The following is a 14860-nucleotide window of genomic DNA, read 5'->3' on the forward strand; positions in this document are numbered from 1 at the left end:
ACTGCCCGATATCCCTCCTCAATGTGGATATTAAATTGCTCACTAGCATCCCAGCGGCACAGTTGGGTCCACTTATGCTGGGCATGCTTAATCTGGTTCAGGCAGGATTTGGTCCACAACGGCTGTGTAGTGCTAACACCAAGCAGATCACTCACTTGGTCGACAAGGCCAAACGCTCTAGGAGGAAAATATTGCTCCTGGCCATAGATGCTGAAAAGGTATTTGACCAGGTACATTGGCCTTATTTCGAGGCAACGCTCAACCACTTTGGCCTCGGGACGAATTCTACACATGGGTCCACAGTAACTATGGGCAACTGCAAGAGACGGTTCAAGTTAATGACTCAGTGCATACGATACAATCCGAACATCAATGGGGTCTGTTTTGGCAGGGAGGAACACACCCTTAGCCTTTATGCCGATGACTGATTAGTGGCCCTTGGACAATCCCGTCCAGGTCCTCCTGGTCTTTCAGGTAAACATTGAGGTCTTTGGAAAAGCTGCCTGATTCCGTATTAATATCCAGAAGTCATAGACTCTCGACCTTTGGGTCGCTCCAGCGACAGAGGCATTAGAAGCTCCCCAATACCAAATACAGTGGTCGATTACCTCCACCCCCTATTTGGGGGGGCAGTAGGCCCCGACAGTGAAGGTGACTGTGGCTCTCAACTATCAAATTCTATTCCAGCAACTCAGGAGGGACCTGGCCCAATTGAAACACTATTGTCTATCCTGGCTCGGACGAGTGGCGGCATTGAAGACGACTGCTCTCCCGAAGATCTTGTTCTTGTTCCAGGCCCTCCCGATAGAGGCTCCCGCAGGTATGCTTCAGTCCCTGCATGGAGAGATGTGCAACTTCATTTGGGAAGAGGGATACCTTGCATGAGCTGGCAACAGAGTTACAGGTCCACAAAATAGGCGGATTAGGGGTTTCCAACCTCCTACACTATTACCAGGTGGCAAAACTCCGCTATGGGGAGGAATCCGAGAAATACTGGTTGTTTATGGACAGGGCAGTAGCTGAGTCACATCTGAGGAAAGCCCCGTTTGTGCGACAAGCATAGAGAGCATGGGCATTTACTCCTCTACGGACACTAAAGCCACTCTTATGGTGTGGGATCAGGTGGTGATGTGCAAAAACCTATCATTGTTTCCCTCTCCGCTTACTCCCATTGAGGTTCCTCAGATTTTACACCGGGTCTTGACAAAGCTGCGTTCAAGCCATGGCAATTAGGTGTGTTCTATTGGCCACTTCTTTGATGAGGAGGGCCCTCTCCCCTTTGAGCAGCTGCGTAAAGATTATGTGCTGCCAGATCGTAGGGAATATACTACATTCAAGTCTGTCATTGGCTCACTCGCCCATTTCTACTAGCCAAGGCATAGCGCCCACTCACTCCCTTTGAGAAGTGGTTGGTGATGAAGACCTCTGATAGCCGCCTTATCACCGAACTATATGGTATTCTTCAACACTCTGCCCTGATCGGACCTTAAATTGGGTGTGGATGCTGACACACAAAGTATGAGATGAGGCTCAGTATAAAGCGCGACACACAGCGCGTAACAGGGGCAGCATTGAGACTGCTACTAAAATAGTTACTTACTGGTATCTTACCCCAGTGCGCCTCCATAGGGGTACCCTGCACGTAGTATGGACTGCTGAAGAAGTTATGGGTCTCCTAGGATGCTGCGCCACCTGTATGAGACTGCACCAACCTTACGCACTATTGGGACACGATTTTGACTGACTTAGATACCCACTTTGACACACAGTTACTCCGAATACACCATCTTAGGGCTCCCAAATGCGCTCACCTTTCTTCTTAAATCCCACAAGGGAAGATACATTGGTCTCACACTGGGGGCAACCCTCCAAAACATTTTCTCACATTGTGGCACCAAGAAGCTTCTGATACACCTCGAATGGTTGCACCACTTATGGAGCATATTAGGGATGAAGAAACTAACCCTTGCATTAACCAATCAGAGTGATTCCTACAGAGAGCTGTGGCCATCGTATATTGCTCTCCTGTCCACGGTGTTTCGGGAGTTTACTTGCCCTAGATACCTGCGTTTACTGCGCCAGGCAGACACTGACACCCTAGCACGAATTGGGGAGCTAGACCGGGGGGGGACCAACAGACTGTGAATAGTGAGTTACTAATCAGATGACACTGGATGTGAGTACTCTGGAGGGAAGGTAGGGGTACGGGCCGAGGATTTGTTGGATTTTGTTTTGAAATTTGATTTGATTGCTTTTACTTGCAAAGTGATGGTTTGCTCACTGTTCGCTGGTTTGTCTATCAGAATGCAATAAAAAGATTTGAACCATAAGATGCCATCATAAAATGTTTAGGTATGCAAAACGTGGGCATGTGCAAACTCTCACACCTAGGTGCATTACTTATTGTTTAACCATAACAACATATTCAGGATCAGCCATTACATGCCAGGAGAACAATCATATTCCATATTATATCCACATCCCTGCAGGTAGAACAATCATATTCCATATTATATTGTACACCGTCAGGCAGTCTTATGTCAGGGATAGTGGTAATTAAGGTGTGGATTGTAGAGCTATCCTGGAAGTAATGGAGAAGTAGCTCAAGCCTGTAGCAGGTATCCCCTGTGATAATCTGGAAGTACAGCTGTCATGCCTGAAAGAGTGATAGCGGTGAGGATGTTCCCGACAACAGGAGACGGAGCAAAAATCTATAATGAATGAATGAATGAAAGGCGTCTTATCCTGCGCGAACTTAGCCCAATGGGCGTCAAGGCGCCTACTTCAAAATACCAGCTCATATCCATGGCGTAGCAGTCCATCATTAATAGGCTCTTGAGAAGCACCACGTTTTTAAGGCCTTTTTGAACAGGTCCATTGAGGGTAGGGTTTTAATCTCAATTGGAACGGCGTTCCAGAGCTTAGGGGCAACAACGGAAAAAGCCCTAGCTCCCCATCTGGTCAGCCTGAATCAAGGAACAAGTTGGAATAATCCCGCAGAACGGAGACACCTTGTTGGATAATAGCGGGTGAGTATAGAGCTAATGGCACCCTTAGAGCCATCCTCGAGTGCTCTATACGTCAAGCACAAAATTTTAAAGTAAATTCTGTGCTGGATGGGAAGCCAGTGGAGATCCCTCCTCGCGGTGGTGGCAGATGATGTCTTAGGAAGAGCTAAGACAAAACGCGCTGCAGCATTCTGCACGATTTGCAGTCGATGTATGAGGCCCTTGTTGGACTCCATGTATAAGGAATTACAGTAATCTAACCTGGAGCCCCTATTATTTGTATTTTAGAAATATATTTCTATTTGTTCAGCAGAGCAGCATAATAGAGAAACATACACATTTTAACCCCACAACACACCCATGATAAGTAAGCCCAGCGAAAAACCTGCACCCACCTGACAATCAGTGTCGAGAGACACTTTGAGACCAGGTGCTTCGCCCAACACCTAGTTTCCCAATGGGGAGTATGCAGAGAGGTCCAAACCAGGATGTGGTCTCCTTTGAGAGCTTGTGTAGGTTGCACATATTTAAACCATGAGGTCTCAGCGAGAACATACTAAATACTGTCGGTCCTTAAAAGACTTAACCTCACCGCCATCCACTATATCACGCAGGGTCTCGATCCCAATGTAATCCCATTGACAAAAAATGGCTAACCTCCAAGTCTGAATAGGACCCGTCTCCTCATTCTCTCAGGGTTTTAAAGTCATCAGTGGGCCACCACAGCCAGGAACTCCCCTGGCGCCTAGGTTGCTCCCCCGGACGGCCGTCTCGAACCGGGCCTTGCTCCCTCCCACTGGAGCTTTCTGACCACCATTTTAGGCACCGCAGGCCCCCAGGGACGCGACCACCACGGTCACCAGGAGCTACACCACAGGCCTCCAGTGCCCTCAAGGCTGCCTCGGTCTTTTGGGACAGTTGTGCAGCCCTGCAAGCCATACCACTGCCCACATCAGTCAGGATGGTCGGTGCAGCACAGGAGCACTACGAGATGGTGGCCGCCCACTTGCGCTGCCAGACCATGCCTCTCGAAGCTCCCTTTCTTGGGCTCAGCACAGAGTTTATAAAGTAGAATGGAATTTGAAAAAGCGCCTTTGTCTGAAGTGTAGTAGACAGCTGCCTCCGAGACCATGGAACCACTGCTGGGAATCCTGTATTCTAATGATTTAAATAGAAAGAAATACTCAGATGATTTATAAACCACTAGTTGCTGTCCCAAGCAGAGTCCCCATTAAGTATGCACTCAAATGCAATTAATCAGCTACAAACTTATCTTAGAAAAATCTGTAGGAATTTACTGGTGACATGGTTCATTCAAAGGATTTGTCATTTCTGACCAAGGGCTATCCAGTTAAGAAAACAGCTTTGGTTTCATCTGGTTCCAGACACAAGGGGAGACAGTATCATGTATTGGTACAGTACCATGGGTAAAGATGCATCTCAAACTCCTAGTTTGTCATGTTATGGTCTTTTGGTGCTTTTACTCCAAGGATGATAATCAAGATTCTCATTTCTAACTCTGAACAAGTGGTGACTGGGAGAGGGGAATTGATGTTCAATCTCGAATGTCACTTGTTTTAACTACAAAAGCCACTATGAAACGTTGTGTGACACAATGGGATCATTCCACAGACAAAGTCTCTTTCACCTCAGGAAAGCACAAGAACTTTACCCTGCAGGGACATTTCAACAGTCTAGAAAATAGGTCTTCAAACTGTGGGGCGCGCCCCCCAGGGGGCGCGCAGCACGCCTTCAGGGTGGCCGCGCATTTCACCCCACAACTTCACCTTCTTTTATTGATTCCACCAGGCGCAAGTCCTGTGTCTCAGCCTGGGCTGCTGCAGCTCCAGCTGCTGCTCGTCTGACAGTGTCAAGATGTGACCTGTCTTGAACGTCCAGGGGCGCAACAGTTGGGGGGGGGGGGGCTTATTCTTCCAGCAATAGGAAGAGTGGACATGCAGGGGCTCTAAGAAGGGGTGAAATAAACAACAAAGCCTCGTTAATGCGTAAATGGTCTTTTAAAGACCAGTGAAGTACTCTGTTGTGGCTGGCAGCTCCAAAACTGTCTGTGTGTGTGCCTGGGGAGCTGTCTCGGCCCGGGCTGACACACATGACAAAGCCCTTTGAACCCTATGGCTATTTGCTCATTGTTGTTCTTTTTTCATTTTAAAGCTTTATTTATCAAATTCAATAAATTGTGCACATCACGTAAGTTGACAATTTTCACATGTCGCAATGGAAGTAAAAATTAAACAGTAGCATTGATACAACATGATGTAAAATCTTAAAATGCAACCCTGGTCCAGGTCCTGATCTGCGGATGGATGCCTGTGGGTTGGGTCTAGTTGTGGCATGAAGGAGGCATCTGGGGGTTGCGTCGGCCCCTGTGAGCCCAGAGGGAGGGGGTATTATGACGTTCAGCGTGCAATAGTGGCATTATCGACTGCCACACCATGCGGATAGCTATGCCCCTTAATTGTCAGTCGTTGTCAGTCTTGCTGAAATGGAGCGGATTTGTACATAAGCCTGCCAAATGTCCTGAGGGTGGGATGTTGGCGGTTGCATTTGGGCATACAGTTCGCTGGTCGTATCACAAAAGACAAGACCTTGAGCCAGTTTGTTATGGTAGGGTGATGCATACCTCTCCACTGTATGGTGACCTTGTGCTTCGTGAGTAGGAGTGCAATTGCAACAAATATTCAGGTTTCCTTTGGGATATCGTGCACGTATCCCAGCAATGCTACCAGGGGGTCGTGGGTCAGGGGTCAGTGTCGCATCTACCATCTGGGAGATGTGGGCAAAAAGGTCAGTCCAGTAACTGCCTACATGGGGGCACAGTCATGCCAGGTGCAGAAAATCTGCATCAGCAGCATAACATTTGGAGCAGTTCGATGAGCAGGCGGAATCAATTGGTAATTGCTGTTCTTAATGTATTCATGTTTTGTTTTTAAATGAGCAATTCCTAGTAGATCGCAAATTGACCTACCTTCAAGAATATCATTGAGGTAGGTTGCAATTTGCTGCCCATTACGAATGACAGCTATCCTAGGGATAGTGACCTGCTGAGGTCAGCAGACCACCATGTCAGGTGGTGGTGGCGGCGGTGGGGGGGGGGGAAATCGACGTGTAAAAAGGTTAAGATGGGGGGGGGGGCTTGGCCGACAAAAGTTTGAAGACCTCTAGTCTAGAAGGTAGTTGAATCTCCTGGACTTGCTTACTGGAATAGCCAGACGGGCAGCAAGATCCCTAGCAGATGTACCTTGGACTCTTCATGGGGACTAAAGAGAATATTTTGTTACAAGCACCTTGCATCATAAGGACAGGACAGGAAATGTGCACTAAGATCCCCGAGTGTGTAGTTCCCACCCAAAATATAGTTGAACCCAGGTCTAACCATCTTTCAATAGATTTGGGATGCTGGGATTTGATCAGTTTGCTTCCACTAGAAACAATGTTCTTTCAATAAATGTACTGCTCCAAAGAAAGTGGTTCTTAGTTCTCGGACTAGGACAGCCTCCCTTTACAGTAGGGAACAGCATCTTATATCACATTTAACACATTCCCCTTGATTACCAGAGTTTTCCATAAAACTGGACTGCAGGTTGTCCCGATGGTTCCTATCTGGTAAAGGAGATTCTGTTTTTCTCTGCTTTGCTGTTAAAGTATTCAAAAACTGTTACCGTCTGTCTCCCGGGTTGAAGAAGAAATTTAGACTCTCAAAATGTAAGGTTAGGTTGATCGCATTGTCTTTGGATCTTCTGGGAGTTATTTAGGAGCTTATTACTCCCACTTTTGATTCCTTGAAAGAAGAAACTCTGACACTATAACTGACAAAGTTAATTTCCTTGGTTGTCATCGCCTCTTCTAAATGCTTGCGGAAATGGAGAGCACGGGTGTGTAAAGCGGCTAAACTTAGGTTCATTCAAGAGCAAACTTTTCTTCATCATTCTCCTGATTTTAAACCAGATTTTCAACTAAGGTAGAATATGTTTCTCTTTATCATCTTACCTTGACAGAAGCACTGCTTTTAAATTATCATAAGCACTCTTTGTTGCCTTTAGAGAACTCTCCAGGGCTGGTCATGAGAATGGTCTTCATTATAGCCTATCGTTATCTTTCATGCTTAGTTTAAGGTAGGACTACTTGGGGGTGATGATTTCTTGGCGGAAACCAAAAGGTATATATATGCATATGATATTTGCTGGGAAGGCACATGGCCCTTTCAGCACGGTCACACCAATTATTTTTGCTGAATTAGGTTTTGTTGGCCTTAGGACTCTGTACATTTTACCACTGCTAACTAGTACTTAAGTGCTTGTGCTCTCTCCTTAAAACATGGTAACATTGGCTCATACCGGGTTGACAAATTGAATTTACTTGCAATTCTCTTGTAAAATAGAATTACATGTGCCCATGGCCTCTAAATTAAATGCTACCAAGGGGCATGCAACACTTATTGTGCCACCAAATTAATTAGCCCTTTAAACATGTCTCAGGTCTACCATTGTAAAGCCTGTGTGTGCAGTTTGAAGTGGCATATCGTCCTGCAAAGATAAATCTGTGGCAGGACCAACCCTTCCTTTTTAATACATATGTCACCACTAGTGCAGGCTCTAAACAGTCCAGAGGGCATGGTGCAATGAATTCACAAAGCAGGACATGTACTTTTAAGTTTTACATGCCCTGCTAGTAAGAAACACCAGAGTGGACCTATTATTTTTTTACGTGTAGTTTTCGAATGAGAAGAGATGACCAGTTCATGTTTTGAGTCTCTGGAATCACAATTTAAAATGCAAACGTATAGTGGAGTTGGATTTTAAATTACAATTCTTGAAAATGCCACTTTTAGAAACTTACCATGCTCTTGCCTTAACCATTTGGTGAATGAAGCTTGTCTCTGGGGCAATGACTGGATGTAGCGGATTTGTGTATTCCTCCAATACATAATTTATTCTTGAATAATTTATAACTTGGGTTCTACTAATTGGATTTTTGTTCTGGTCTTTTTATTATGTATTAAATTAAGCTCTATTTTTCTAATGTGGTATGGGATCTTTTTGTGGGTTGTTTTCACTGTTTTACTGTTTGAAGTGTTGCACAAATACTTTACACATTGACTCCGAGTTAAGCCTGACTGCCAAGTACCAAGCTACCAGGGGGTTGAGCATCTGTTAATTTGGGGTTGGCTTTTGCCTTACCCTGAAAAGGACTGTGGTTGCTGCTTGACCAGGGCTCACATCTCATTCTACCAGTGCTTTAAATGGAAAAAAATAAGTGCAGGTACTCACAAAAAAAAGTAGTGGATTGGGGGCAGAGTTTGGGGCGGGGCTATGTTTTCCAATAAATAGCACACTGACGAATCAGTACTAGTGCTGCAGTTTTTTTTAAAGCATGAATGCATTGATGTAATCTAGAGGGCCGGGATTTCGTTTCATGCAAATCCCTCTCATGTAAATTGTTGATGGGCAAGATTTGTGCGCGATTAAAACAATGGGCATACTAACAAGCTGTGTCCCTGAACAATGTGGCCCACGCTCCCGCCAATCAGGATTTTTGTCACCTTCAGACCCCCTCTGAATAGGACCCTGCAGCGAAACTCGACCTTTCACTCCAGAGATACACACGTAGCTCTGTGTTCTACTGAAGGCAAGCGGCTCTGCTGGTGCTTTTGAACCAGCGCACACCAGGCTTCAGCTTGGTTTGAAATGAGCTTTAACCCATTGTAGGCCGTGCAGAAAGACCTGCAAAGGATGGAGCGCAGCACCAACCGCATCAAGACTGGGCAGTTATGAGTACCGGTACTCTCCTTTCCAGCGGAATAGGTCCCGGTACTCAAGGGGAGAAAATATGAAAGTGCCGATACTCCGTACCGGTGAGTACCGGCCCATTTAAAGCACTGCATTCTACTAACACAATTTCTTACAGTATCTGAACAGCTTCACGCAGGTTTGCCTTGTACTGTATACTTTAAATGGCCTCTAATATAACTGTGTGAGATTCTGTAAGTAATTTTTATAGAACTTCTTTACTTTTTGGCCATTAACATCAAGGTGTCAGCAATTTTCCAAACGGACTACTGATTGCGGTTATTTGCTCTGCAAAAGAAGTTTCTACCTACGAATGTATAAATCCACATATATTAAGTACACCATTAGAAGCATATGGCGTACCTTTTATAATGGTTCCGTAATAACTCCTCTGTCACTCTTTCAATTCTACCACCTTTTTAGGGCTCGACCTCTGCCAATGCGCAAGCATTGCAGATGTCGACACATATTGGAGCTTATCCAGAGCTTAACTAAACGGGCGATTTGATGCTGTGCCCGTGAAAAAGCGCGTGCACAGCATCAAAGCCACCAGCCTCCCTCTACAAGCTTACCCCAGCGTGTGCTCTGGCATTTCTCCTCCCCTAATTAGTCACTGCCCACGGCCGGCCGGCACATCAAAGGCTGCTGCTCCCCGTGCGTTCTCGTCATCCTTACTCTCCCCTATTCTTCCCTTCTGCCCCTTCTTCCCTAAATCCTATGTAACTTTACCCTTGCAATGCTCCCTTTTGCAGCATAAACTGAAAAGCTAGAAACCCACCCAGAATGTGTCTCTCAGTGCCTTTTAAGGGCACTTTCAGTGTGCTCAGTGTTTAAAGTCGGGTGAAGGGTTGCCGGAAAGATCCCGTGACAGCAGGCAGTGTTAACAAGGCGTCAGGATGAAGCATTAACATGCCCCTTTACAATCCCACTTTGACACCGCAAGACACATGGACACGCGAAGTCTTTCCTCACTTACTTTAATCCTTCTCTTACCAACTCTGCCTGACTGACAAATACTCTGAAACTCTCCCCACGCCCCCTCCCCTCCCCCCTCCCCACCACAGCAATGCCGAAGGCTTGTTTAATGTGGACTTTTGCTACTGTAGGGTCTCCCAGTGGTACGTTCAGCCGATCCTGTACATTGTTAGGCTTTGGTAATTTAGTTGAATTCTGTTTAAAATCACCTTTTTAAACCTTTTTCTATATAGTAGAGAACCGGCAGGGACTCGAACCCTGTTCCCCATTTCCTAAGTTGGCAGCTCTGTATATTATGCCACATCCTTTCTCTAATAAGGACTCAATGACACAGTGCATTTTGTTACTGCGCTAAATTCCAGGGTGACAAGCCCTTGTTTTTTGATGTCCTTTAAGCGAGGCAGTTAATCTTGGCTGGGGGGGGGGGGGTGACTACCTCTTCTGATCCTGCTTCCGAGCCCCAGCTCAGCCGCACTCAGGACTCAACTTCTTACCCCTCCTTTCTCAGCTCTGACTCCAGTCCGTGTCTCACACTCCGCTTTCAATTGTTTTTTATTGTCCCAAATCATATGCAGCCAATTCTTGTTCTTTGTTTGCAAAGCAATTTACACAATCTCACTTTCCCAGGCTGGCCACCCCCTCCACCACCTTCCGCACGTCATGCTTTTACGACTCTGGTTTGCTGCAAATACTGGCTGCCACTAAAACAGCAAGGTTGTTAACCTTGATTAAAATGGGGTGCAAACATCACTTTGGAAAGCCACCCTTAAAGAGACAACGCAGCACTAACACTCCACTCTCACCACTTATCTCGGCATGAACCAGTGTGTTCACTATTATGAAATATAAATGACACGATCTGTCCCACTAGGAAGCACGACGATATTTATCTGCCATCAGTGACTTCACCGTGGGCGTGCCCTGCTCATTTCCAGGTCGTTGCACATCGGATACTCTTCAAGATAGGGAAAGCACTTCCAGGGTAGGGGCTGGCTCACTGGCAAGCTCGAAAATGGAGCCCATGCGTCTCGAAAATGGAACCCGTGCGGCTCTCCACATGACCTTGCTCCAGGATTGTACTTCAGAGCTGGGTGATGGTTTGACCGTGCTGCGGAGCTCAGGGTGGTACTGGTCCTTGTTTCTACCTCCCAAAGCAAAGGGACGAGGTTTGGCGATTTGAAACCTGCCTTAAATGTAAACGGGGAGATTTTCTGACATTCCTTCTTTCTGAATACTCGTAGGGCTCGGAACAGGTCGTTCGCTGCTCCACCAATGCACCCACTAAGCTCCACCGATGCACCCACCACACAGCTTCACCGATGTACCCACCACACAGCTTCACCGATGCACCCACCACACAGCTCCACTGATGCACCCACCACACAGCTCCACCTACACAGCTCCACCGAGGCACCCACCACCCAGCTCCACCGAGGCACCCACCACACAGCTCCACAGATACACCCACCACACAGCTCCACAGATACACCCACCACACAGCTCCACAGAAGCACCCACCACACAGCTCCACAGAAGCACCCACCACACAGCTCCACAGAAGCACCCACCACACAGCTCCACAGAAGCACCCACCACACAGCTCCACAGAAGCACCCACCACACAGCTCCACAGAAGCACCCACCACACAGCTCCACAGAAGCACCCACCACACAGCTCTACCGATGCACCCACCACACAGCTCCACCGATGCACCCACCACACAGCTCCGCCGAGGCACCCACCACACAGCTCCGCCTAGGCACCCACCACACAGCTCCGCCGAGGCACCCACTACACAGCTCCGCCGAGGCACCCACCACACAGCTCCACCGATGCACCAACTAAGCTCCACCGATGCACCCACCACACAGCTCCACCAATGCACCCACTAAGCTCCACCGATGCACCCACCACACAGCTCCACCGATGCACCCACCACCCAGCTCCACCGATGCACCCACCACACAGCTCCACCTACACAGCTCCACCGAGGCACCCACCACCCAGCTCCACAGAGGCACCCACCACACAGCTCCACCGATGCACCCACCACACAGCTCCACCGATGCAGCCAACACACAGCTCCACCGACACAGCTCCACCGATGCACCCACCGCCCAGCTCCACCGATGCACCCACCACACAGCTCCACCGACACAGCTCCACCAATGCACCCACCACACAGATCCACCGATGCACCCACCACACAGCTCCACCGAGGCACCCACCACACAGCTTCACCAAGGCACCCACCACACAGCTCCACTGATGCACCCACCACACAGCTCCACAGATGCACCCACCACACAGCTCCACAGATGCACCCACCACACAGCTGCACAGATACACCCACCACACAGCTCCGCCGATGCACCCGCCACACAGCTCCATCGATGCACCCACCACACAGCTCCACCGAGGCACCCACCATACAGCTTCACCAAGGCACCCACCACACAGCTCCACAGATGCACCCACCACACAGCTCCACAGATGCACCCACCACACAGCTCCACAGATGCACCCACCACACAGCTCCACAGATGCACCCACCACACAGATGCACCCACCACACAGCTCCGCCGATGCACCCACCACACAGCTCCGCCGATGCACCCACCACACAGCTCCGCCGAGGCACCCACCACACAGCTCCGCCGAGGCACCCACCACACAGCTCCGCCGAGGCACCCACCACACAGCTCCACCGATGCACCCACCACACAGCTCCACCAATGCACCAACTAAGCTCCACCGATGCACACACCACACAGCTTCACCAATGCACCCACTAAGCTCCACCGATGCACCCACCACACAGCTCCACCGATGCACCCACCACACAGCTCCACCGATGCACACACCACACAGCTCCACCGATGCACACACCACACAGCTCCACCGATGCACACACCACACAGCTCCACCGATGCACACACCACACAGCTCCACCGAGGCACCCACCACCCAGCTCCACCGAGGCACCCACCACACAGCTCCACCGAGGCACCCACCACACAGCTCCACTGAGGCACCCACCACACAGCTCCACAGATGCAGCCAACACACAGCTCCACCGATGCACCCACCACCCAGCTCCACCGATGCACCCACCACACAGCTCCACCGACGCACCCACAACACAGCTCCACCGATGCACCCACCACACAGCTCCACCGATGCTCCAACTAAGCTCCACCAATGCACCCACCAAACAGCTCCACCAATGCACCCACTAAGCTCAACCGATGCACACACCACTCAGCGCAACCAGAGCATCACTCAGCGCAACCAGAGCATCACTCAGCGCAACCAGAGCATCACTCAGCGCAACCAGAGCATCACTCAGCGCAACCAGAGCATCACTCAGCGCAACCAGAGCATCACTCAGCGCAACCAGAGCATCACTCAGCGCAACCAGAGCATCACTCAGCGCAACCAGAGCATCACTCAGCGCAACCAGAGCATCACTCAGCGCAAGCACAGCATCACTCAGCGCAAGCACAGCATCACTCAGCACAAGCACAGCATCACTCAGCGCAAGCACAGCATCACTCAGCGCAAGCACAGCATCACTCAGCGCAAGCACAGCATCACTCAGCGCAAGCACAGCATCACTCAGCGCAAGCACAGCATCACTCAGCGCAAGCACAGCATCACTCAGCGCAAGCACAGCATCACTGGTTCAAATATGTTCTTTTAATGTTTCAAGTTGTTTTCAAGCTTTCACGCTTTATTACAAATCACAAAAAGATGTTAATATTTCACTTCTGTTCTTGGATTTTCGTCACAATAAAAAACACTGAACATAATCTTCACAAAAGTTATTTACAAAAGTTTAAGCTATTGCCATTACAAATTAAATACATTATTTAAGTATTAATTATTTAAAAAAGATTAAAAGCCATTGTTATTTGTAATATTAATATATCTAAGTCACGTAAATACAAAACATGTTGTATTACAAATGCTATAGGTGTCACATTTGCGAAAGTTATAACTATTGGCATTGTAAATGACAAAGCTATTAATTTAGCTATTTAAAAAAAACCACATAAATAAAAAAAATCATTTATAAGACCAATAGCTCAAACTTTCCTAATGCGAGCCCTATTGCATTTCCAATGCTTGTTTTCATACCACTTAAACAACTACATAGCACTGTATGAAATACTAGCAGACATTCAGCCTGAGCAAATTCCTATCCTTCAATAAATAACCTGATGTCTGCTCCCGCTGGTGGCCTTCTTACCTCTGTGCAGAGAAGGGGCGGCCGGGATACAGCAGGGTACCAACTTCATGGAGTTTTGTAAAAGACGTCTGCAAATAGGAGAAAGTGTTGTCATGGCTGCGATCTAGAGAGTTGCGCCCTGTATCAAGGTCAAACTCACAAACCCTGGCGCTAGCTCGCTTCCACCTCCACTCTCTATAGGTCTCCCTCAAACAGCCCGGTTCCCGGAAACCATGGCAAGGAATATAACTGACAGCAAAGTGAGTGTATCTCTGGCTCTCACATCGCAAGGAACATTATAGCAGGAAGTAGTCTGCCGCGCTCAAATGCTGCAGCCATCTTTGAATGGAAGGAACTCTTTTCACAATATGTAGGCGTGCCAAGTCTACTACATAAAATAATCACAATTTTGAACAGTTAAATATATTTTTTATAAACTATCACAATAAACCATTGCCACTATGTTGTTTTTAAAAAATATATTTATATTTATGTAAATATTCTCCATTTACTAAAATGTGTATTTTCAAAGTGCAATTCTTACGATCTCTCCATAAATCGGCACCATAAATCGAGTCTAGTGCCAAAACAACGGTGTCATCTGTAAAACTGCTGCATCGTTTGTCGCTAAAAGAATGAACGAAGTGAACTGCGCATCTTCTTTCTTTTCTAAACTTTCGTGAAATTATTGCATTTTTTTGATTGGGCCACTGTGGGCGTTGAGTGTCTTGCTTCCGCGTGTGCGCAGTGCTCTGCTTTTGTTGTAATGGAAAGCGTGGGAATGTGTATTGTGTGTCTAAATATTGCAGTAAGAAAAGAACCTTGGAGTTGCAGGGAG

General features: G+C 47.8%; 1 protein-coding gene across 1 annotated transcript in view; it reads right to left on the reverse strand.

The window, feature by feature from the left end:
- CCDC90B (coiled-coil domain containing 90B) overlaps positions 1–14296 on the reverse strand; it is a 154095-nt gene extending 139799 nt beyond the window's left edge. The window contains exon 1 of the mRNA XM_086933916.1: positions 14044–14296. Within this exon, the coding sequence (XP_086790042.1) occupies positions 14044–14137 (94 nt within the window). The 5' untranslated portion in view covers positions 14138–14296. The remainder of the gene's footprint in view (positions 1–14043) is intronic.
- Between the last annotated feature and the right edge of the window lie 564 nt (positions 14297–14860).

Source organism: Lissotriton vulgaris, chromosome 8 (genome assembly GCF_964263255.1).
Source record: "Lissotriton vulgaris chromosome 8, aLisVul1.2, whole genome shotgun sequence".
In the NCBI taxonomy this organism is placed as follows: domain Eukaryota; kingdom Metazoa; phylum Chordata; class Amphibia; order Caudata; family Salamandridae; genus Lissotriton; species Lissotriton vulgaris.